The 25,526-nt window shown below is 41.0% G+C and overlaps 1 protein-coding gene across 6 annotated transcripts in view; it reads right to left on the bottom strand.

Moving 5' to 3' along the window:
* The window catches only part of FAM168A (family with sequence similarity 168 member A), a 438,953-nt gene that overhangs the window by 31,505 nt on the left and 381,922 nt on the right, over positions 1 to 25,526 (bottom strand). For all 6 annotated transcript variants that reach the window (XM_042459626.1, XM_042459624.1, XM_042459628.1 and 3 more), the window contains one exon: positions 7,227 to 7,307. In XM_042459626.1, coding sequence (XP_042315560.1) covers positions 7,227 to 7,307 — 81 coding nt within the window. The remainder of the gene's footprint in view (positions 1 to 7,226; positions 7,308 to 25,526) is intronic.

The following is a 25,526-nucleotide window of genomic DNA, read 5'->3' as shown; positions in this document are numbered from 1 at the left end:
CCAAGTGAAGACAGGACTATGCAAGAGATTCTTCATGAGTAACTAAGTTCATTCATCCTCAGCTTTTAATTTACTTGAATTGCTGCCCAACTTTTCCTTGGGACTAGTATATACAATGAAAGCCAGAGTGAACAGAATACACTGCAAATCCTCGTTCTCAATTACAAGCTAAAAAATTACAACACCACTAGGTATGTTCATGGTTTAGAAACCAAGTCCTGAACCAGAAATGCAGGAAGCCAACATGAAGTCTCCTGGAAAATTCTGTTCTCGCCGTCATCTCAGTATCTCCCACTAGTCTTACCATGGTAGCCTTTTTTTTTTTTTTCGTGGAGGAGGTAGCAGATAGATAACTAGTCCACTTCTGAGACTGTGAGAGCCTTGAAGGAGGGGGCTGTTCAGGCACTGGGTTGAGAAAATGGAGCCTTGAGATTGAGTTGCAGCCAATTTTGTGCTTATACTTCTTAGCAACATCCTCTCTTGCTGGGAGCTGATATAACGGATAGCCAGTATTATTATTATTCTCTGGTGTATTATTGATAGAAATAGATTGGGTATAAAACTAGCCTCCATGGAAATTAAAATGTAGACTCTAGTTATATGAAAATTGCAAAAGCAGATCTTCCAAAAAAGAAAAGAAAAAACCCTACCCGCAGAAAGGAGAAACCCCTGGAAGGGAACAGATAGATCATTAGTATTTAATGTAGAGAACTGCTAGACTTGGAAGGATTCTTTCCCTAATTTTTATTCAAACATAAGCCATTTCTTTAAACAGTTTTTGTGCCTGGGAGGTTCCCAATACACAGATCCTGGGCTCCTGGGCCGAAGGGCTAGAATATCTGGCAGCCAGACTCCATTAAGTTTGTCAGACCAATACTGTATTGATTGCTTTAACCTGCTTTGCATTTCTTTCCAGCAAATACTGCAATTCAGAAAACAAGATCCCCATTCAAGAAAGTGGAAACCAAGAATTTCTTTCAGAGAACAAGTCCCAAGGCAAAATTCTGTCTTCACATTTATTTAATAATGTACCCACCTTTTAGAAAGTATTATTTTCAAATGAGCCAGAGGAAGAATTAACCTAGGTAAGTTTAAAATATGGTCTTCCTTCCACATTTGCAGATTTGATTATTCAGGTTTACTCCTCCGCTGCTACCCTATACGGAGCCAAATAAAATATGTTCTCTCTAGGCATTTGTAGGTCCTACAGTATGATTCTAATTGTGCTGGAAGACCTGGAAATGCCTAGAGAAGTGTCCTTTCTGGTTTTTATTTTAAAGAATAGCAGGCTTATATTCTCATTTTCCCACTTTCATGGGGATCCTGCACCCCTAACCTGAAGAATGGGTTTGGGGGTGCAAGATCCCTGTGAAAGTGGAATGCTAGTATGTGGAAAGCTGAGATAGAATGTTCTATCCCTCCATTCTGGAATCAAAGAATCATAGAATCGTAGAGTTGGAAGAGACCGCAAGGGCCATCCAGTCCAACCGCATTCTGCCATGCAGGAAATCCAAAATCAAAGCATCCCCAACAGATGACCATCCAGCCTCTGTTTAAAGACCTCCAAGGAAGGAGACTCCACCAAAATCTCAGCGGGAGTGTGTTCCACTGTTGAACAGCTCTTACTGTCAGGAGGTTCCTCCTAATGTTGAGGTGGAATCTCTTTTCCTGGAGCTTGCATCCATTGCTCCGGGTCCTATTCTCTGGAGCAGCAGAAAACAAGCTTGCTCCCTCCTCAATATGACATCCTTTCAAATATTTAAGCAGGGATATCATATCACTCCTTAACCTGCTCTTCTCCAGGCTAAACATCCCCAGCTCCCTAAGTCCTTCCTCATAGGGCATGGTTTCCAGACCCTTCACCATTTTAGTCACCCTCCTTTGGACATGCTCCAGTTTCTCAATGTCCTTTTTGAATTGGGCATGACCAAAGCAGAATACAGTGGGACTATTACTTCCCTTGATCTAGATACTATACTTCTATTGATGCAGCCTAAAATCGCATTGGCTTTGTTAGCTGCCGCATCGCACTGTTGACTCATGTTCAACTTATGGTCTACTTGGACTCCTAGATCCCTTTCACATGTTGTCTCCTTAAGCCAGGTGTCCCCCATCCTATATCTGTGCATTTCATTTTTCCGCCCTAAATGCAGTACCTTACATTTCTCTGTGTTGAAATGCATTTTGTTAGCTTTGGCCCAGCTTTCTAATCTAATCAGGTCGTTTTGAATTTTGATCCTGTCCTCTGGGGTGTTAGCTACTCCTCCTAATTTGGTGTCATCTGCAAATCTGATAAGTATGCCCCCAATTCTGTCCTCCAAGTCATTGATAAAGATGTTGAATAGCATTGGGCCCAGGACAGAGCCCTGTGGGACCCCACTGGTTACTTCTCTCCAGGATGAAAAGATGCCATTGTTGAGCACTCTTTCTGTTTGGATAACCAATTACAAATCCATGTAACTGTTACTTTGTCTAGCCCACCTTTTACAAGCTTGTTTGCAAGAATGTCATGGGAAACCTTGTCAAAGGCCTTACTGAAATCAAGATATACTATATCCACAGCATTCCCTTCATCTACCAAACTGGTAATTTTATCAAAGAAAGAGATAAGATTTGTCTGGCATGACTTCTTTCTCTGAAAACCATGTTGACTTTTTGTGATTATGGAATTGCCTTCTAGATGTTCACAGACTCTTTGTTTAATGATTTGCTCCAGAATCTTTCCTAGTACTGATGTCAGACTAACTGGACGATAATTGTTGGGATCCTCTTTTCCCCCCTTTTTGAAGATGGGGACAAAAAAAGGATCCCAACAATTATCGTGGAAATAATCCTTTCCCACAGAGGCCTAACCAGCCTCATTTTGGCACCAAATTAAAATGTGCCTCTTCATCCAAGATTGGGGGCCTTGTTGTCATGGCCTTGCTCTCATCTGTGAACTGTGGATTTTTGTACACTGTTTTATTCTGTCAAATTATATTAAATTAGTTTAAGTTGTTACTATGATCTGCATGCTGACCTAAGTTTTAAGGAAGAATAATCATAATTTAAACAAATTATACATATGTTGTATACATAGGATTTTGATAGTCTGGAGAGAGTCCAGAGGAGAGCAGCCAACATAGTGAAAGGTCTGAACACCACCAAAATATATGAGGAGCGGCTGAGGGACATGATAACCATGTTTGAATATTTGAAGGGGTGTGATATTGAGGCTGGAGCAAGCTTGTTTTCTGCTGCTCCAGATAACAAAACCTGGAGCAATGGATTCAAACTACAAGAAAAGAGATTCGAGTTTAACATTAGGAAGAACTTCCTAACAATAAGAGCTGTGACAGTGGAAGATGCTGCTGCCTCTGAGTTTCGTGGGTCTCCTTCTTTGGATGTTTTTAAACAAATGTTTGATGGCCATCTGTGGGAGTGCTTTGATTGTATATTCCTGCATGGCAGAATGGGGTCGGACTGAATTTTTACTCTTCCAACTTTGTAATTCTATATATATGTCGTTTATGGAAAAATCTACCTACTTCCTTTCAGACTATTTTGTGCATCAAAGAAATAGCCAGGATTAATGCAACACAGAACTGTATAGTACCAAATACCAATAAAGCCTTTGCTAAAGAATCACTGAAGTGTGGGAATGAACCCAAAGTGAGAGACGCAATGGGATGATCATCAGTGAAAGCATGTAGCAGATGCAAAAAGCAGCCCTTGTCAGTGTCCAGGGAAATTCTGTGTTCTTACTTGGCACAGGGCAACTTAAAATATTCCCTTGAACCCCAATTTACTTCATTTTGTCATTGACATAAAGTCCAGGTTACAACCAGACACTACTTCTTGAGTAACACTGAATGGCAACTCACTGTGATAGGAAGGAATGAGGAAACAGGCATAGTCGAAGGCTTTCATGGCCGGCATCCATAGTTTTTTGTGGGTTTTTTTTGGGCTATGGAACCACATGGCCCAAAAAAACCCACAAAAAACTAGCAAACAGGCACATTTGCCAGCTGTTTCTAGAAAATGCCAGCTAAGGAGGCCAACTTTTACATAAGAGAAAGGTGAAAAGGCATGCTTTTTATGGACTAGAAGTGAGAGAACAAATTATACTGCTGGGCTGATCCGACAAGCTTGCTGGGTGGCTGTGAATAAGTCACTGTTTCACTACTTCAAACTTTACATTTGTAAAAGGGAATGCTGATCACTACTTTGTAAGGGACTTGAGGTGGAAGTGGTAAAATGCAGCTGAATCTCAACAATACTACAAAAAAAATTACATTGCAAAAAGTAAGTGCTGCATCACGTTGAAAGACAGGGAATGTGTAACTGCTGTGTTGAAGCAGCTTCACTGGCTACCGGTTCATTTTCAGGAAGCATTCAAAGTAAGTGTTATTGTCTGGAAAGCCTTATATGCTTTATCTGAAAGACTATTATCTCTCCACATTTTGTTGTTTTTGTAAACCACCTTTGAGTTAATCGCAACTCATGGCGACCCTGTGGATGAGACATCTCCAAGACCCCCTAAGCTCTGCTCAGGTCCAGCAAACTCATTCCCATGACATTAACAGAATCCATCCACCTAGTGTGTGGTCGTCCTCTCTTTCTACATTCCTCCACCTTTCCTAGCATCATTGTCTTTTCCAATGAGTTATGCCTTTTCATGATGTGACCAAGCTACAATAACCTCAACTTTATCGTTTTGGCTTCCAGGGAGATATCAGGTTTGATCTGTTTTAGGGCCCATTTGATCTCCCCACATGATCCTGACCAAATCTTGTGCTCCCACCATAGGGTCTGGAAACCATGCCATGAGGAGCAACTTAGAGAGTTGGGTATGTTTAGTTGGCGGAAGAAACAGTTAAGAGGTGATGTGATGGCCCTGTTTAAGTATTTGAAGGGATGTCATATTGAGGACGGAATAAGCTTGTTTTCTGCTGTTTCGGAGATTAGGACATGAAACAACAGATGCAAAATACAGGAAAAGAGAGTCCACCTCAACATTAAGAAGAACTTCCTGACAGTAAGAGCTGTTTGAGAACGGAACACGCTGCCTTGGAAAGTGGTGGATTCTCCTTCTTTGGAGGTTTTTAAACAGAGGCTGGATGGCCATCTGTCAGGGGTGCTTTGATTGTGTATTCCTGCATGGCATGGAGTTGGACTTGATGGTCCTTGAGGATTTTTTCCCAACTCTATGATTATGTTTCACTACTGAAAGAGGCCCATCTGGTGAGGATGTGGCAGAGGGCCTTTTTGGTAGCTGCTCCCTTGCTATAGAACTCCCTCCTACAGGATGGAAGGTGGGCCTCCCCTTTGCGTTCCCTTCCACCACCAGGTAAAGACTTTTTAAACATGTAAACAGGTATGTTGTAATTAACTAGATGCACAGATGTTTTTATGAGATGCGTGTACTGCTCTTGTATTCTCATTGTTATTTTTAGACTATTAAAATTCTATTGTTTTTTTAAAAAATATGAAAGCTAATTTAATACTTTTTAAATCTCCTTATCATCAAGTTTTTAGGTGTACAGTGGGCCACTGGTTTCCACTGAGGTTTGGTTCCAGGACCACCTCCATAAATATCAAAATCTATGGATGCTCAAGTGCCATTAAATGAAATGTTATAGTAAAATGGTGTCTCTTATATAAAATGGCAAAATCAAGGTTATCTTTTGTGAATTTATAATATTTTATTTTATTTTGTATTTTCAAGGCATGGATGCTTGAATCTGTGGATACAACGAGCTGACTGTACACTGTTTTAACCTTGCTGTAACCTACCTTAGGTCTTGCATCGGGGAATATAAATAAAATAAGTGATTAATAAATAAGTAAATAAACCCTATTTCATCTCATAGTTACTTGGAAGCAAGATTCTAATGTTACTCAGTATGCACTCTTCACTGATGAGAACTGTCCCCTTGAGCAGGTTATCAAACACTGGAAGCCAGAAACTCCCCAATCTCATCACATCAAATTCAATGACCTCCAAAGTTATGAAACATGCTCTAGAAATAACAGACACTGCTGCAGCTGCTAAGAACAACAACACTCCCATCACCCTGAGGATATGAGTAAAACCTCATCAGTGGCAGAAGGAAAGACGCCAAGAGATGGTTTCTGAACCACTCTTCACTCACATTTACTTTAATGGAATGTCAGGGTGCCGGCTTAAGCATTTCATTTAAAAAAAAATACCAGAGAAGAATTTTCTACAGAGTTAAAATGTGAGGAAGGAGGGGTGCAGTAATGGTAATATTTAGCAATGATTTATTATAGATGTTGTATGGTATTATTGAGCAGAAAATTAAAAAAGAATGTATTAAAAAAGAATTAACATGGGATACATATGTTTAACTTATCATACCACAAAAGGATTTCGTTTGTAGTGAAAGAATTCCCAACCTAAGCAAACCTGGGGCATCATACAGAGATGCAATGTGCGCACATACCCAGCATGCTTGCCCTCAAAAGAAGCTACTGGCCAGGGCAGTAAAGCATGTAGGGACATAGCTTTATTAGAGTAGGCAATTCAGAGTTACAAAAGGTCTGCTGGTTTATTTCTGGAGAAAATCTAGCCATTTTCACCCAGAACACAACTGGAAATGTCAAGCTTAACTGAGTGCTGTGTATCCCGGTAACCAGGCACAATACAGAAAACTAACTACATTTAGCAACCGCAACCATGTCAAACCCAATTTGTTATTTTCTAAAGACTTACTGTGATTTTGACTTATGAGATGGAAGTGGTAGGCATTCCTGAAATGAAATTTACACACACAGTTTTGTCCAGCAGATACTGCAAAGTGTAGATACTTCCCTATAAGCTAAAACTATATTTGGACGGTTACACCGCCCAGTTCCAGAATATGGACAATAAGCAATTAAGCAAAGCTACATAGTAGTAAAGTACGCTCACTGTCATGTATACTTGGTTCTGTTACACAATGCTTGCAAAAATATTTCAATCCTTAATGAGAATACACCTGACAACAGCTTTTATAATGTGCTGCTAAATGTTCCGTGGCACATTTGGTAAAAACTAATGGTGTGTTGATTATAGCAGAGCTGGTTATAGTGATGAGAGAATGAAACACCTGATGAAAAGACTGTTCATGCACACAAACACACCAGCCACAATATGTGGCTTAAAAAGAAATCAAGGACCGGATGCAGCTCTACATACTGCCAAGTGTGGCTGAGTGGCTTCCAAAAAATAAAGTTCTGTTTACCTGGGGCATAGCCGGGGCTGGTGGTTGGATACATATTTGGGTTGTAGGTAGGAGCAGCTGTAGGATATCCTGCAGGATAACCTGAAAAGAGAAGAGAAAGAAGGCTTTAGTTGGCAGGAAGAAGAGATGCAAAAACCTGTAGTGAGAACTTAACACACTGAAAACAGCAAAAGACCTCACTGGGTACTGAGGAGGGACAGTCAGAAAAAGATTATGAGGTATAAGTATGGTAGAACTGTGCTAAAGAAAAAATCTGCTTAGACGCAGAAAATGTTGTACGTTTTCCAGTTAAACATGTACAAAATGTTCCAGGCCATGTTCTAAAACACCGTGATGCTTTCTACACTAGGTAGGACATCAGTCTGAGATACAATGAACAAGTTTGGACTTGCATGGTTTGGCTATAGCCTTTGCTCCTTCTAGGTGAGTTTATATGAATGTCTAGCCTTTTGTTGTTCAATTGCTGTCACTGCAGGGTTTTTTTTTTTAAAAAAAATTCTATATAAAGTTGGTTAATTCCTTTTCGGGTGAATCCTGGGCTTCCAACCCTCAGTCCAAAGGCTCTGTGTCATTAAACAGCTGTCTTCATTTTAGAATGAGCCACAGAAACCAGAGAAGAGACTAACAGGTTTACGCTTAGCAGACACTGGTCTCAATGAAGGTGCAGATGGTAAAAACCCCCACAAAAAAACCCTTGGTTTTGCTCCAAGGATAAAGGGCTCCGGTGGCAAAGTGGGAAACCTTCTTCCGTGTCTTTGGCCTGATCCACCAGATGTTCTTGCTGCCAGATCATCTAGGTACCCAGTGTGTGCCTGAACAAGGCTTTCAGCAACCTAACTTCTGAACCACCTTATAAGCAACTATACAATCCCCAGAAGTGTTTGCAGAAAAAAACCATGGACTTCACATAACTCTGTGAGTAGCCATGGGACATGGCTGCTTTTTCTTTAAATGTACAAAGCCTCTTCTTTTCCATTAATTAGAATCATCTATTGCAGCAGTCATTACCACTGTGCTGGAATAAATAACTATTTGTTCCAACCTCTCATTTTCAAGAGTGTTGTGTTCTGCTACTAAATCAGGTTAATTAAAAATGGTTACAGTTAATACTGGAGATGCCAAGGATTCACTAATAGTATGTAAAGCCCATGCTGTTCAGTAGGCTGCAGAGTGTAGAGGATTCTGGCAATCAAACATCTTCAAGTGTTATTTATAGAACCAGCAATGGAGCACAGAATGCTAATGAGGAGGAAGCGCACTGTGTTCCTGGTGGTGCCTGAGCTTCTTGCCTCAAGTTATCAGTAAATTCGAAGGTTTTTTTTTTTTAACATGTGGCTCTTGGACACTTGGCCAGCCCCGAAAGTGGTTCCCAACTTGGTTGCAGCCGTCCAGCCCTGCCTTAAATATACACATGCTACCTAGCAGAATTGAGCTGCCAGAATGCCAAACTCTAGTCTGCTTTTGTAAAATTCAAAGACATAGCCATGTCAGTCTGGAAATCAATATGTAAAGGGATCTTATAGCATTTTTGAGACTAATATGTTAGTTCCAAAGATGCTATAAGATTAGAGTTGCCATTTGTCTCAGAAAATCCTGGATTGAAGAGATTAAAAAATGTCCTTGTCAGCTGGGCCAGCTGAAGCAGTAAAGCCTGGATTTCTCCTTTGTTGCAGGCCAATGGGTATGTTAAAATAGGGAGCCCTGGTGACACAGTGGTTAAAATGCCAGTACTGCAGCCACAAGGTTGTGAGTTCGATCCCAGGGCTCCAAGGTAGACTCAGTATTCCATCCTTTCGTAGGTCGGTAAAATGAGTACTCAGGCAATTGGCTTATTATTATTATTATTATTATTATTATTATTATTATTATTATTATGCTTTATTTATATAGCACTGTAGATTTACACAACGCTGTACATACAAACAATAAAATAGATAAAATAAACCTGCCCATGGCATACAATCTAAGAAATAATAGCATAATACATATAAATAATACATAACAATACAGGAAAGGGTACAAAATAAAGTAAAGCAGGCAACAAATTAAAAACGTCAAGTAACAAATAATAGTAATAGCATACAGATTGTAAACCACTTACAGAGTGCTGAGTTCACTGATAAGTGCTATAGAAACGTGCATGCTATTCTACATGCTATTTAAATAGGGCAATGGTGATGAAGCAAGAAATCATATAAGAGGGTCAGCACTCGAGGGAGCCTCATCCCACCTTGCAGGCATAGCATTGCCACCTTATTCTTCCATTCCTGTCCTCCATTTCCCCTAACAGACCAAGACAGTGGGAAAGGAAAGGAGGCAAGCAGAGATGGCATTGGGTTGTGTGTTGACTGTGTTGGTGCCTTGAGCCTAGGGCTAGGCAGCAGGGTAGGCCTTCACTTCTGAACAGCCTCAAGAGTGTAAAGAGAGTCCCATTATTCGCTGGAGCTACTTGGGAGAGAAGAACAAAAGAACTCTTAGCTTGGTAATGGTGCTAAGGTTGAATCATAATGGCAGAGAAGGTGCAATGATTAATGTGTTGAGTTTGAATAATCAGAAAGCAAATTAATGATATGCATAATTGTTACATACAAATTAAGATTCCTAGATATGACAGACTGGAATATGGCATCCCTAGATAAGATTGCTTTGCGTACTGTCTTTGCAAGAGTTTCTCATGACAGGAATTCAAATATACAGTCATGTAGGCCTGTAAAATCAGTATGTACAGATCCTTTAGCACCTTTGTGACTAACTGAAAGAAAGAAGTTGGCAACATAAGCTTTTGTAGATTTAAGGTGCTACAAGACCACTCCTCTGACAAGAGTTTGATATGAGGGACTGGAATATGGCAACCCTATACAAGATCCCTTTGCACACTGCCTTTGTAAGAGTTTAGCTTTCGCTAGGAAACATCTCTCTCTGTGGAAGAAGACTCCAGCCAGGAGTTGTCTGCTGTGCACTGTCCCAGGTTCTGAAAGACCATGCCTTGCCTTGCCTTGTCTGTCATGCCATGACCCAGAACTACCAGAGAGTGCCTGTGCTGCGTGCAGCTGCCCCTCACTCATAGGCCAACCCAGGACAGGCAGCTGTGTTTAAAAAAAACAACACAACAATTTGTAGACAAGGCAGCATTTTTAATGAAACAAGAGAGGTTTTCATGTTGTTCTCCCAGCATCAATTGGATGTGCATGATCCTGCAACAGAGTTCAGGACAGATACCAGGGGGCCTGTTGCAAGAGCAGTAGCTGCACAAACAGGCAAAGGCTCCTGTGACACCAAGGCCAAATGCTGCACAAAGTTGCTTCAGCAGGATAACCCTCTGGGGCCCTAGGCTTTGAGGACTGGAAGACCCAAAGCTAGAGAACCAGGCACGGAAATTCAAGGAGTCTTGAACATTCAAGTGTCTTGGAAAAATCAAAGAAGATGCAAACACACACACAGATGGGCCGCCAGGGGAAACTGCTAGATACTTGAAACTAATTGAATGCAATTAGCAGATAAGTCTTGTTTTGAATTAGCAGCACTATATCTTAGTGTCCATTTAGCCAAAGTAGCACAACAGGCTTCAGTAAAACAAAACAATACTTGAGATTGTCTCTCCTGGAAGTGCCTGAGTGCCCACTTGGTCAAGGAGGGGCATGGAAATGTATGAGTTCCCATCTGCCAATTGCAACCCTTGCTGTTGCTTTATAGTTATCTGGGGTTTTTCTCCTTGAAAACTGTCTCCCTCTTGCTCCTCTGGACAGGATCTCCTCCAAACTTCCATACAGGATATACTAGCTTTTCTTTAATGGAAATGCAGGGTGTGATTTCTCTTTGTGCTGAAGAAAAACAAGAAAAAAGAAAGGAACCTGGGAGATTTCCCCCCCACAAGTGCATGCATTTGCCTGCTTCAGAATCAGAGTGGGTGGCTTTCAAGGTTGTGGTACCTATTTTGTTGTTGTTTCAACTAGAATGCTCCAGATCAAGCAGACAAAGCCATGTACAATAGATATAACATGTACTATTAATAACAGAATCCATCTGAGAATATTCTAAGTGTCAGGAATTGCTTTATACACTAGAACTCAGCTGAACTCAAGAGTACTTTTTGGCAAAAGTCCATTCCTGGTTGCTGGAAGCCATCTTAATTCCAGCAACCTATTTTAGGTGGGAATGTTTTTGGTCCTCTGTATCCACAAGTCAAGCATCCATGGCTTGAAAATATTCAAAAAATAAATAAATTCGAAAAAGTAGACCTTGATTTTGCCATTTTATATAAAGCTCACCATTTTACTCTCCACTGTATTTAATGGGACTTTGACATCCACAGATTTGATATCCACAGCAGGTCCTGGAACCAAAACCCAGCAGATATCAAGGGCTGTTGTTGCTATTATTAAAGACCTTGAAGTCAGAAATTCCTGCCAACCTATCCCAAATAAACCGGGGATCTCCCAATAGACCCTGATAGACTTTCTGCCTTCCCCTGTCATAGAGGTACTCTGGTGAATAAAGAATTGTACCTCCTTTTTAATGCCTTCAATGCACCCTTTGAAGAAAACATCCATCAGTAAACTGTAGACATGCACCTGGATCCCCCAGAGTCTTGTGAACTGCAAAGGCCAGAATTCAGAATTGCTCATTAGTTGAGTCTACTTTTGAAGAGAGAAAACTCTTTAAAATCAGGATTCAGTGCCACCCCAAACAATGTTTGTTTATCCCTAAATGCTCTTTCATCTACCTGCTAAATCCCTGCTGAGATGCCCAACATGAAAGGATTAAGTGCAAAGGAGGTAATCCTTTTGAAGAAAGTGTGAACTGAAAGGTAAGAAATCCAGCATTTTTGAAGTCCATGCAGATAATGAGCATATTGAGACTGGTGAACTAGGCTTCCCCTCCATCTCCTGAACCTTTTTCAATTCTAATCAGCCCAAGAGCAGCCATCCATCAGAGACTGTATGGAAATGTACTGTCAGGCAGAACAGCAGAGATTAGCCTGATGATGACCTACCGAGCTGTGATCCACACCGTTTTCCTTTGCTTTCTTTTGTTTTTGCTGCAATCATTTTTATCTGACAACAGAAATTACTGTTAGCTGTACTGCACAGTCAAAGGTCCTCTTTACTACTTGCAGTCTTGGGAGGTTGCAACAAGTGGCCTCTGCAAACCATTGTGGCCACCCTCACAGAGGTAGGTTTCTGTTGCCATTGTTGGCCATGACTTTGGCTTCAATCCTGCTGGCGAACAACACTAACATAACCGCCTGTTACACAAGTGTAGTGTATTTCCTGCAGAGCTGGAGAGAGGCCACAGAGGAAGGATGGAAGAATCAATGTCAGGAGGAGAAGGCTGCTAGCTCTAAAGAAGCTATTTCTCTGGTGTTGCCTTTCCAGAGGGAAGGGTGTCCCCAGAGCTCAAAGCACCCTGGGAAAATTGGCTTGCAAAATCACACAACCAATCTTCACAGCAACTATATCTGTCCCTTCACATTCGCTGGGGTTATGGGCATAGGACCCCTGTGAATGTGGAAAAACTCCAAATAACAAAAATACTATGTTTTTACCTGAGAGAACACCTCTCTAGGAATCTCTAGGTACTCCAGTATAACTCTGTGGTCAATATCTGCCAGACATTGATAATTGAATTGTGCTGGAGGAGCTACAAATGTCTGGTGGAGTGTTCTCTCTTGCAATCTCTAGGTCCTTCAGTGCAACCACAGAGTTGTTAAAGTTGATCATAGAGTTGTGTTGGAAGACCTAGATATTCCTAGAGAGAACATATTAATACAATCCGTGAATAATCAAATCCATAAAAGTCAAAGTCGCAAATGTGAAGGGCCGAGTGTACATCTACAGCCTTTCCACTCATAGCATCAGCACAGCCTACATCTGCTGTTACACAAATGTAGTTTCTCAACAGAAACTTAGGCTCAGTCCTACATGTGCAGCAACATGAAACACGGTTAGTTCTAACCAGGTTTTTTCACAATCCTGATTTAAATATCTGCTTCAAATTGCAATTTCTGGTTTATAAGGGAGGCATGATTTCTGCCCAATCGAGTTTAAAATTGTATTGCTAGGTTTTAACTGATCTTCTTCTGTGAACTGCCTTGGGTACCCCACTCCAAGAGAAAGGCAGCATACAAATGAAACAAACAAACAAATCCTACAGTATCATCTCTTACTGCATATACAATTTCACGGCCAATTCACCCCGAAGCAGAAGAACCCTCCAGCGTGGAAGAGCACAGAAAGGAAAACAAGCTTGCCAAAAGAAGTAATGAAAATGCAGAGCTCTGGAATGCAGGCCCTGTGCCACCATGGATGAGATATAGATGCAAGCAATACATTGGTAGCAGGTAGCATGTCACTCCCCACAAAGCAGCTCGACTTTAATATAACAGCCTGTTCCACAGAAAATGTCAGGCAATTGCTATTTAGCATCGCAGTATGCCATACGGGCAGCCTGTGGGAGACAGCACGCGATCCCTGAAGTCGCAAGTTGCTGCCAATCTGGCAGGGGTAATATGGCTGCATTCTTTTATTTGTCAGAAAAAATTGTCGACAAACCTGAAAATTAGACATCACAACATCTCTGTGCATTAAAGAGAAAGGTGGTCATGGCCTCAGATCAGGAAGGTTTAAAAACTGCATCACCCTTGACCAATGGATACTGAATTCTGGTCTCCTAATTAACTTCAGACTGTCCATATGTTATTTTGGATGGTTCTGGACTAATACCAGCAGAGCAAATTGCTCTCAAATCCATTTGCATTCGACAAATACAAAAGCAGATGGAGCGTGCACAGAATATTAGCAAAACCAGTTTTAGAGTGTTAAAAAGGCTTAATGCTTCTCTCTCTCGGGTCTCTGGACCAGCTTCGCAACGATGCTTTGGGGAAATGGGGAATTTGCAGCTTCTCAACTGGCAAAACTACACAGCTGTGTCACTGAAAGATTCCAGCACAAATGAAGTCTAATTTCATGGGCTGGAAAAGCAGGAAGGGTCTTTATTGAGAGGAAGAAAATAAGTCATTTGTTCCCTAACAGGTGGCATACTTGAGAAATTAATGGTCATATTCTGAGATCAATAAAATCCCGGAGAGAATTAAAATGTCAGCATAAATGAATGCCAAGTTGGTATTTGTAAATATTTGTGTTTGGAGGCATTAAGTAAAACAGAAATTTAAGGTGACACTAAGTCATTTGAAATGCAATGCTAGAGGAGAGTTCCACAGCTGCCATGGACTGGCAAAAAGATAAATAAAGCGATTCAATGAAATTCTCACTGGAACTAAATATAACTAACATGAAGACGCGACTCACCAGAAAAGAAGATAATGTTCAATAAAGTGGATGGCAGTAGGAAAAGAGGGAAAGCACATGGCAGGTGTATTAACTCCAAGGCAGCCATGGCTGCCTTGAGTTTACAAGACCTGAGCAGATCTGTTAATAGCAAGGTCTTGTGGACGTTCATTCTCAAGGTTATCATAAATCGAAACCAACTTATGTGGTGTCACATAAGAAAAAGTCAATTGTTTCACAAGGTAAGGAGCGCTGCTGCTAAAAGAACTCCTTAACAATTCAGTTCAAGGCACCAGTTGAACAAAGGAGGAAAGCATACATGATTAAAAACACTCAGTTGAGCGTGAAGTTGAGGGCTTTCATGGACGGCATCCATAGTTTTTTGTGGGTTTTTCGCCAGCATCTGTGGCTGGCAAATACTACTCATCTGAGCATTTTTCAGGGTATACTTCCCAGCCAAAGACATAGTGTCACTTTTCTCCAGGTGGCTGTTGTGGAACAAAGGAATTTCAAGGAATGACTGGAAAGAAAGACAGATGAATCAGGATACATTCATAAGTTCCACTCAACTTGCAGAGGTTTGAAGAGAGATACTGGCTAGTTTTTGCCAAAGTTGTACATAAGGCAAATATTATTCTCTAGAAAAAGTCTCAGCCTGTTTTATTAATACATTTGGTCTATTTTCTTCTTTATGCCTCCACTTCCAATTAAGAACATGGGCAAGACAAAGATTTTTCTCTACCATACATAGATTTTCCTGCTTATCTGTGCTTGGACGTAAAACAGGAGTGGGGGAATGTGGCCTGCAGACTGCATGCTGCCCCCATGGGTGTTTTTCAGCCCTCTGTGACTGAGTCAAAACATTGCCCCACTGCATATGGATTGGAGGCCTGTGACTGCATAGCTTTTCATATACTCAAATAGTGTTAGAATTCAAAGATATAGCCATGTTAGTCTATAGAATCAATATGTAGAGAGATTTTATAGCACCTTAGAGACGAACTGAAAGAAAATGGCAGCATGAGCTTTCGTAGACTTCAGTCTACTTCCTCAGATGTATCAGATGCATCAAATAGTGTTCTATTTAGTGCCACAAAGGCATATTTTCTCGCTTCATTTTTTTTCTTGGATGACATTTAATTTTCAGCTGAATTTCTCCAAGGCACAATCCTATACATACCAAACCAGAAGCAAATCCTCTTGAGTTCAAAGGGCCATACTTGCAGGTAAGTGGGCCTACAATTACAGCCTGATTTACTCCTCCCGCTCCCCTTAATGCTTCTTCAGTTGACAATTCAAAAACCCCTCTGAACAAATTCTGCCAAGAAAACCCCATGATGAAGTTGTCTTAGGTCCCAAGTCAGAAATTACTTGGGTTGCATCTACACTGTAGAAATACTACTACTTTGACACCGCTTTAAACTGCCATGGCTCCATCTTACAGAGTCCCAGGATTTGTAGTTTGGTGAGGCACCAGTGCTCTTTGGCAGAGAAGGCTAAAGACTTATAAGGTCTTATAAACTACAAATCCCAGGATTCCATAGGATGGAGCAAAGTGGTGTCAAACTGCATTATTTCAGCCATGTAGATGCATCCTTGGAGGCACACAACAGCAGCTAAACGACTTTGATGAGCCTGTTGTCATGAGCATCCTAAGTCAAAGCAAACATGAGCGCCTGTCCAGCCAAGGGAAAGTAGCAAAGGCTCTCTGTATCTCTTTCCAGTTTCAGACTGTGAATCCTTTTCAGACCACATAGAAACGGTTTTCCTCACCACAAACCACTGGCATAGGGAAGAACAGAAATATAGGAAGACATTTTAAGACTGAGCAAAACCTGGCACTGAAATTATGACACACCGCAGCTCATTTGCACAGTCCATTTTAAGCTGTTCTGAAGAGAGCAGGGTTGTCACTAGATGTGAAAGCTGAGTGGGGACAGGAACACGGTTGGTTGGATTCTAAATAAAAATCGGTCTAAAAAATCTCGCACTTCGCAAGTGCTACATGTATAACCAGTATTTTTCAGTGTGAGGGACATGGGGCACCGACAGTAGTTTTCAAAGGCATGTGTGAGGTGAAGGAATTGCATAGAGAGCGTGGATATGCTGTATGATATATCCTGTCCCTAAATATCCAGTCAGCCTGATCTTTTTTTAAAAGTACTTATATTCAAAAGGGATCTCTGTTATATTCAGTAATGTTCCAGTGTAACAAAAGTAGGGAAATAAAATCACAAAAGGAGGACAAATAACCACACAAAGAGGAAATATTAACCAAATTTGCACAAAATGTCCAAATAGAAGTTGATTTGTAAATTTCATCAATACATTATTCTTTCAAGTGTTTCATGCTCCCTTAGATCTTCCATCCAGTGGATCACAGCTGGAGAAAAATTATCTTTCCAGTATTTATCTTTTCGTTAAAAGGGTATGAAAAATCCACTTCCATTGGCCATTAGTAAATTTCAATGAAACAGGTAAATAATTCAAAAGAACATGTCCTCGAATATCAAGGAACTTTTCAAAACCAAATTTATCTGCATGATCACTTCCTTCCAGCACCAAAACGTATGTGATCAGGAAGCATTAGCAGTATTATATCTCTTAACAATTTGCTTATATAGAAAATGCTTTCTTGAACAGACATTGTGGTGCCAAATATACCTGAAAGAGTACCTTCTGCAGTATAAGACAGTTGGAGAGCTATACCCACACTACAATAACATACAAAGTCCACAAAACAGCAATAACTTTATTCGACCAACAAAAACACAGACAAAATACACAATGAAAGTTTTCAAAGCCCCACTGACTTCTTCATCAAGCAAAGGAGTTTAAAAAATCATATAGGCCAGAAGGAGAAGGGATCTGCTTTCACAGATATCCTTCCACACAACATAACAACAACACCTTGAGAAAATGCAGGCCTGTGACTAAGAGTCAATTCATGCTCCTCTATGATTTTTAATACCTTTGTCTGCTGAAGAACCCAGTGGAGCTTTGAAAGCTTCCATCATGTATTTTGTGCATCTTCATTGGTCAATTAAAGGTATCACCGTTTGGGGATTTTGGATGTTATTGTACTTTGCTATATGGCCAATACTGCTACTCCTGAATATACAGCTACACTAGTTATAACAGATGTCAAAACTGATGGCCATTGATTAGTCAGAACTGGATATTCCAGTTCTCTATTCCGTTCTTGCTGTAAACATCACATCACATCACATGTGTGTGTGTGTGTGTGTGTGTGTGTGTGTGGTTAGTTTGTTTGGATACTTGGTTGGCTTCAATTGATATCGCTAATATTAAGGGAACCTCAGATGCACTTAAGGCTGCAAGGCCAAATCTAGTTTGTACCAAATTTTTCAGTTGAAATATTGCTATTTACTGCTGGTAAAAGTAATTTAAACTGCCCCTCAAAAACTGAAAAAGGTAAAATCTCATCTGATTTAAAATAACACTCCCATTATTAGCACTTACCTTCCATAAAAATGGTTCCTTACCAATTTTCAAATCTGGATTCCACCCATAAAGTCAATTTGGCCTGAGCATATGGGTCAGATTGCAATTCATAAGACCCTTTAAAGTCAGTCCCATCTTTACTGGTGCACCAATGATGGTTCAAGACATGTCTGGTAAACCTGAGCCCTCCCTGGTGTCTGAGATTATTTCCCCTGGTTCCCCACAGACTGATTTGCATGTGTTTTAAATCTGCTATTTGTTTGTATCTTGAAAAATAATAATTAATTGTATAGTTTTCATTATTGATATTGGTAGTCTTGGGCATTTTTGGGAAATGAAAAATAGGTGAAAAATCTCTTAATATGTCCGGTGGAGATTAGGATTGGCTCAGGATCTGCAAGAAAAAGTCAAAATTCTGTATTAAGGGAATACTTTTACTAGCCCAATGATGTATTTTCCTATTATCTCTTAGACTGTACGCCATAGGCAGGCTTTCTCTTATATATTTATTGTTTTATGTACAGCGCTGTGCAAATCTACAGCACAATATAAATAAAGAATAATAATAATAATAATGAAAAGGTTACAAGAGTTGTGCAAACCTTTGAGATCTACAAATGTGCATTTACCATAAATATATGATTTGTTGCTATCTGCCCTAAACTTGGCTTTGATTTACGGAGACCTGCTCAATGAGAGACCTCCAGCCTTCCTTCGTGAATACATCTGCACGCAAGTAGATTTTCCCCTGGAGTATGTACTCTTCATCTTAGCACTGAAGACCAGAGCAAAACCTTGCACAAAATTATCCCTGTGCCTCAACAAGGCCAGAGCTTTTGCCTTGAACTAACTAAGACTGGCCTCCTTGAGAATAAATGTCACAGCAATGACAATTACAGCTAGAATAATTTGAAATCCATAACGCCATTCTTCTCAGGGAAAAGACAACAGTACAGCCATGAGAGATAGAAGAACAATTAAGGAGACATGCTGACTACTACATCACTTCGGCATAAATTTTTATCAAGGAACATGTCTCAAGACAGTAGAATGAAATATATCTATGCAATTAGAAGGTTTTTTAAATGATTTTTAGCAGCACCAATTTTCTTCTAAGCATTTATTCACAGACTCATGAACCATTCAAGTATTTTTTTAAAAAAATCAAACACATTAAATTAAATTAGAATTCTTGCTCGACAACTTGGCTGCTTGATCTATGTCATAATAATTTGATGACTAAATGCAACTTACACTCTAGTCTTAATGCCCACTGGCCATGACACAGAAAGCCTCCAGCCTGCGTGGAAGACAAAATTATTTCCCCTTTTTTCATTAACACCATGGATTCAGAAATGCTTCTGCTAGCAAAGTAACCCATGGAACCAAAAAAGAACACAGGCCATGCATTTTTGTTGGCAACATCTAGAAGTAGAGCACTGTACTCTCCATGCTCAGGAAAACCTTCCTGGATCCAAGATGTGCAAACTATTAAAGTACCAGGCTTTCCTGGCCAGCATCCATAGGTTTTTGTGGGTTTTTTGGGCTATGTTGTCATGTTCTAGCAGAGTTTATTCCTGACGTTTCATCAGCATCTGTGGCTGGCATTTCAGAGAATCCTGGAATGGAAGTGAGTGGGATATATATATATATACTGTGTGACCCTGGGTAGGGAGGAATGATTTCCATGTTAATCTGTGTATTGTTCTGCTGTTGAATGGCAAGGCCTCCGGGTGGGAGGATGTGCAAAGAGCATTTGTGTCTGTTTAATTAGAGATCCATTGTTTGCTGGGAAAACCCTTGACCCTGGGTGGTTTTCATTTGCATTTGCTGGGTCTGGATTTTAGTGTTTTTCTGGACTGGTAGCCAAACCTTGCTAACTTGAAGAGTTTCTTTTTTCCTGTTGAAGTTGTCCAGGTGTTTGTGTATTTCAAGGGCTTCCCTTTGCGTTCTGACCTGATAGTTGTTAGCATGGTCCAGAATTTCAGTGTTTTCAAACAGCATTTTATGCCCAGGATGGTTTATAACATGTCCTGCTACTGCTGATTTTCCCAACTGATCCAGTCTGCCATGTCTCTCATGTTCCTCATGTTTCAACGCTGCGTTTGGTGGTCCCTATGTAGACTTGTCCGCAGCTGCATGGTATGTGATAAACATCTGCAGCTGTGAGAGGCTCTCTCTTGTCCTTCGTTGAGCGCAGCATTTGCTAGATTTTCTTGGTTGGTTTCTAAACCATTTGGAGGTTGTGTTTCCTCACCAGTTTCCCTATTCTGTCTGTGACTCCTTTGCTATATGGTGAAAATACCTTCCCTTTGATCGGTTGTTTGTCTTCACTCTTCTGGGTTTTTCTGGGTCTGGCAGCCTTCTGATGTCTGAGCTGGAATAACCATTAGCCTGCAGAGTCCAGTCTAGGTGCTTCAATTCATCTTCCAAGAAGTGGGGTTCACAGATCATTTTTGCCTGGTCCAGCAATGTTTTATTTGCTTCTTCTTTGTCCTGGTTGATGGTTGGAGTTCTTGTGTAGGTACCTGTGTCTGTGTAGGTTTTCGGTATACTGTGTGGCTCAAATGCTGGTTCAGTTTGCAGGTGACCAGGACATCCCCATTATAGGTCTTTTGAAGAAACTCTTCTCTCTGTCCCACCACCTTCTCAGGTTGATTTGGTGGGAACAAGGGAGATAGGGCCTTCTTGGTAGCTGTTCCCAGAATGTGGAACACCTTCCCCAGAGAGGCCTGGATGGCCCCATCCTTGCTCTCCTTACATAAGCAGATTAAAATATTTTTGTGCCATCAGATTTTTACAAAATAATTAAAATTAGGTTTTTAATGCTGTGTGGTTCTGTTTTTAAGGTTGATATACAGTTTTTATGAATGCAGTGGCTTAGTGGTTATGACGCCAATTCTGATGATCGGAAAGTTGGCAGTTTGAGGTCCAATTGCCGCATGATGGGGTGAACCCCTGTCACTAGTCCCAGCTTCTGCCAGCCTAGCAGTTTGAAAGCATGTAAATACAAGTAGATAACTAGGTACCGCTTTCGTGGGAAGGCAATAGTGTTCTGTGCAGTCATGCTAGCTTACTGTCACCTTTGACAAGGCTGGTTCTTTGGCTTAGTAACGGAGATGAGCATTGCCCTTTACAGATGGACACAACAAACTGGACAAAGGCAAAACCTTTATACACTGTTTTTAATTTCTAATTTTGTTGTTATCCTGGCATAGAGCCTAGGAATGGGAAGACGACAAGAGGTACATAAATACTGCATGTATGCTTCCAAATAAATATAGGCTGCCCTTTGAAGTTGTGCTGTAGTTAGTTAGAAGTCATAGAATCATAGAATCGTAGAGTTGAAAGGGACCAAAAAAGTTATTTCTAATGTTTAGGTGGAATCTCTTTTCTTCTGCATGGGCAGTGCTCTGAGTTACAAGGTCTACATTTGTCTTCTGTTATGCCTTTCCTCATTGCCAGGTACAGTGACCTGGCAAGGTGGTTCTCTATTCTTAGAGGTTTTAAGGGCACATGGAAGGCGTATCCTCAGAAAGATTAGGAATCATCTTTGCCTTAAACTTAAAAATGCCCCCAGAGTGTTTCAGTAGTACCATCTTGTTGGGATAGGAATACACCAGCAGCTCTTTAGATAATGGGCCTTCAGAGACCTACCCATGGCATCGTTAGAGTAGATTTTATATACAATGAGCCCTCTACATTCGCTGGCGCTAGGCACAAAGGACCACCGTGAAAGTGAAAATACTGCAGACAAAAACCTGAGACAACACCTCTCAAGGAATCTTTAGATCCTGTATCACAACTCTATGGCCAACATCTGGCAGAAGTTTACCACAGAATTGCGCTGAAGGACCTGCAACAAATGCCTAGAGAAGTATTTTCTCTATGAATCTCTAGGTCTTCCAGTGTAACTTTATGACCAACCTCTGGCAGAGTCATGCTGGAGGACCTACAGATTCATTAAAAAACCCACATTAATCAAATCAGTGAATAATCAAATCTGCAAAACCCAAAGCTGTAAATGTGGAAGGCTAAGAGTGTGTGTGTGTGTGTGTGTGCGTGTGTGTGAATGCAATATGGAAAGTCCTTATGGTGGCCAAATGAGTGGTCATGTTCCTCCTTTCATGAGATAAAGCAGCCCCTGCTGCCATCATTCAGTTACACATGATGGAGATGGTCATTCTTTGACAGGCAGTACTTGTTCTAGTCAACATTCAATATGCAGCCATTTACAGTACTTCTGTGGGTCTTCTTTCCCTTTCTGAATTCCTACATGCAGCATTTTAATTGCTTTTCTAATATCTCCAGTCTAATCTTCTCTCCCTGCTGTTGCAAGGATTATGGCCATATATATAAAAAAGATAAAGCTGTATTTTATTAATATGGAAATCCAAAATTAACTTCCACATGAAATTTGGAAACTGTCCCTGAGCTGCTCCTTCCACCCCCACCTTTGGAAGATTATGAATCTGGAGAGTAATAAAAGCTGGCTTGAAGCTCAGTAAGCTTTCTAAGCTAAGAGAGATAGATGCTCTTGGAAATTCTAACCTGGATAGACAAGCAATACAAAAGGAAAACTGGTGTGGGTTGAAGCCACTTTCTCCTACCAGTTGCCGCACAGATCAAGGACAGCCCAGCACATTTGGAGAGTGCCAGGTGGGGAAAACAAATAAGAAACACAAGCACAAAGCATGCTTTACACAAAGAATATCCACTGAATAGACTGGCACAGAGAAAAGGTGTCATGCTCTGCTTCTGACTCAGGTACAGACTCTGACACAGGCAGTGGATACTCAGGCACAGAGATAGAGGAATGGAGAGACCTGCCAGTGCCAGAGACAGATGGTGAGACCCCTCTGCAGCCACAGTCTGACATAGTCACAGAGATAGATACAGACCTGGTGGTATCAGGCCCAGTCAAGCTTTGTCAAGAGAAGGAGAGGCAGAGACACTCTGAGCACTTATATCTAAAATGCTCAGCAATCAAACAGCACCTGCAGGAGGCTTCCAAACCATCAATAGCCCAGCATCTCCCTCAGGAATTTGTTGCTGACTATTGAACGTTCACATCTTGGGTTCCTGCTCATGCTTTAGACCTTGCTCTATTTGTTGACTGTGCTCTTGTAAGCGTCCCTCTGACTGTTGCCTGGATTTATTGTTGGACTGTGTATGACTTGGACTGGACTGACTTTGCTGCTTCAATCTCCTTTTTGGTGAGCCACACTTCTCCGTGTTTGTCTGGGATTTGTATTTTCCTGCATTCCCTTTCTGAAGATTTGGTGGTTTGCTGAGACCAAAACAGAACAGAATTATCTATGATACTTCAACAACTTACTCTGCCTGTTTATCCTCAGGAGTTTGTATATGAATTGCATCTGCAGGTCTGCTCTTCATTTACAACACATTATTTCACCTGCCTCTTTCCCAGAGTCACTTCCTCTTCTGACCATACAGATGTTTGGGCAAGGTTAGTAGAAGCCAACATGGTGCAGTGGTTTGACCGTTGGATTATGAAAATGGAGACCGGGGTTTGAATCCCATCTCAGGCATGAAACCCACTGGCAAGTCACCTTGGGCAAGGCACACCTTTTCAGCCTCAGAGGTTGGCAATGGCAAGTCCCCTCTGAAGAAACTTGACCAGAAAGTTCTGTGATAGATTCACCTGTGAGTTGCCATAAGCTGGAAACAACATGAAGGAACACAACAACAACAACAAAAACAAACAACTAGTAGTGTCACCACTAGGGTTGGACACTGGGCCTTACAGCTCAGTAACATTCCCCTCTTTAATCTCCTATCCAAATAATAAGATGGCTGGAAACAGTTTGAAACAATTCAACATGAACATGCATAAGCCCTCCATGGCTTCCAGAACGCCCTTCTCTTATTTTTCCACTATTTTGATTTAAAAAATTGTGCCTGTCCTTGTATATGGTTATAGATGCTAATTTCCTTATGTTTACTTTAAACAGTATTAGCCTTTCCTATAATAAAATGATACTGATTCCCAAACAAATGTTTTGAGCATGAGGGCAGCAGACGCAAACTTAATTCTGTAGTCTGGTAATGCTATGACTGATGACAGATTAAAATGCAAAGCTGCACATACTGAGGATATATTTATTGTTATTTTTCATTGCTCTAATGCATCAGGAATGTAGAAACTGATCTAAAACATATAACTGTGAGAGCGGGGGTAGTGAGTAAAGGAAAGTCAGATATAGACTTTACTACATTTTGAAAAGACTATTAAGAGTAGGGTCTAAAAGGACCCAGCTGCACCACTGAGTACATTACTTCATGTTCCTATTCTTTGAGATTTTGAGAGGTCTCCAGAATTGAAACAGGGTTCTCACACATATAAAAGCAGAACTACAACAGTGTTAAAGACCCTCCCCTGTATATTTTAAAAGTATTGCTTCCCACCTTCCTCTCGCAGCAAGGCAAGACCGGGGGACCTCCTGACACCCGCCTGCATGGTGCTTTACAGAAGTACATGCCCAGCTCCGCCAACATCTCAGAAGAACTTTTAAATACCTTTGCTTTGCCAAGAGACTCAAACATCTTGCTATTATTTGAAGGGGATTCTCTGGCAAAGAAGAGGAGAATCCTTGGCCTAGATATTTGGGAGCCTAAGTTTCAAGCACCTGCTTTCCTGCTCCAGAGAAAACTATTACCTTGTTAAAGAATGCCTCTTCCAAGATGTCGTGTTTCTGACCCGTAAATGCTTTGAAGCCTCTAACAAAGCTTGTTGCCAGCAGACTTCAGACTTTCCTTGAGAGGAACAGGGCTTATTGAAGCACTACTCTATTCTGTTTTTACTCTTTGAAGGCAGAGAACCTGCTGGAGCTATGGCGGGAGTCCAAACCAGCCTAGCTATTATTGTTCAGAAGGCGGCTGGAGGTCGGTGTCTCTCAAAGACCGAAAATATTGTCTTCATTTTAAATGGAAGCAAGAGATCTGAAGCTCTGCGGGTCATTTATGTCCATCCAATGCTCCCTTCCCTAGCTCAGCAGCTGTGGATGATAAAAAGCTGTTTTAAGGCTTCCTCGGTATAGGGGAAAATCCACAAACTGGTTATGCCTCTATGCAAAGCTGCTCTGCCTTCAAGTAGTGAGGTTTTCACAAACATGAAAAGCCAAAAGGATTAAGCTGGATGGTACCTGGCTGCACTGGCTATGAGAGTTGTAGCCCAATAAATCTCAACTGGATGAGACTTATAGCCCAACAACATTTGGGGACCCCTCCATGTTACAGACAGGACAGATGAAGGGCCCCTTCTTGGTTCAGTTGTGTCTGCACAATCCTCCAGATCAGTGGCGTCACTAGGGTTGGCGTCACCCGGCGTGGTAACTCATGGTGTCACCTCCAACTGACCTCCTCCTACACCACACCATACAGAATTAGTAATGGAGCATGTCCAGAAGACAACGACCAACATGGTGAAAGGTCTGGAAACCATAAAGCCCTATGAGGAGTGACTTAGGGAGCTGGGTATGTTTAGCCAGGAAAAGAGACAGTTAAGAGATGATATGACAGACCTGTT

Source organism: Sceloporus undulatus, chromosome 3, assembly GCF_019175285.1.
Source record: "Sceloporus undulatus isolate JIND9_A2432 ecotype Alabama chromosome 3, SceUnd_v1.1, whole genome shotgun sequence".
NCBI classification, from domain to species: domain Eukaryota; kingdom Metazoa; phylum Chordata; class Lepidosauria; order Squamata; family Phrynosomatidae; genus Sceloporus; species Sceloporus undulatus.
The sequence above is the reverse complement of the archived record's forward strand: the minus strand, read 5'-3'. Positions and strand labels throughout refer to the sequence as shown.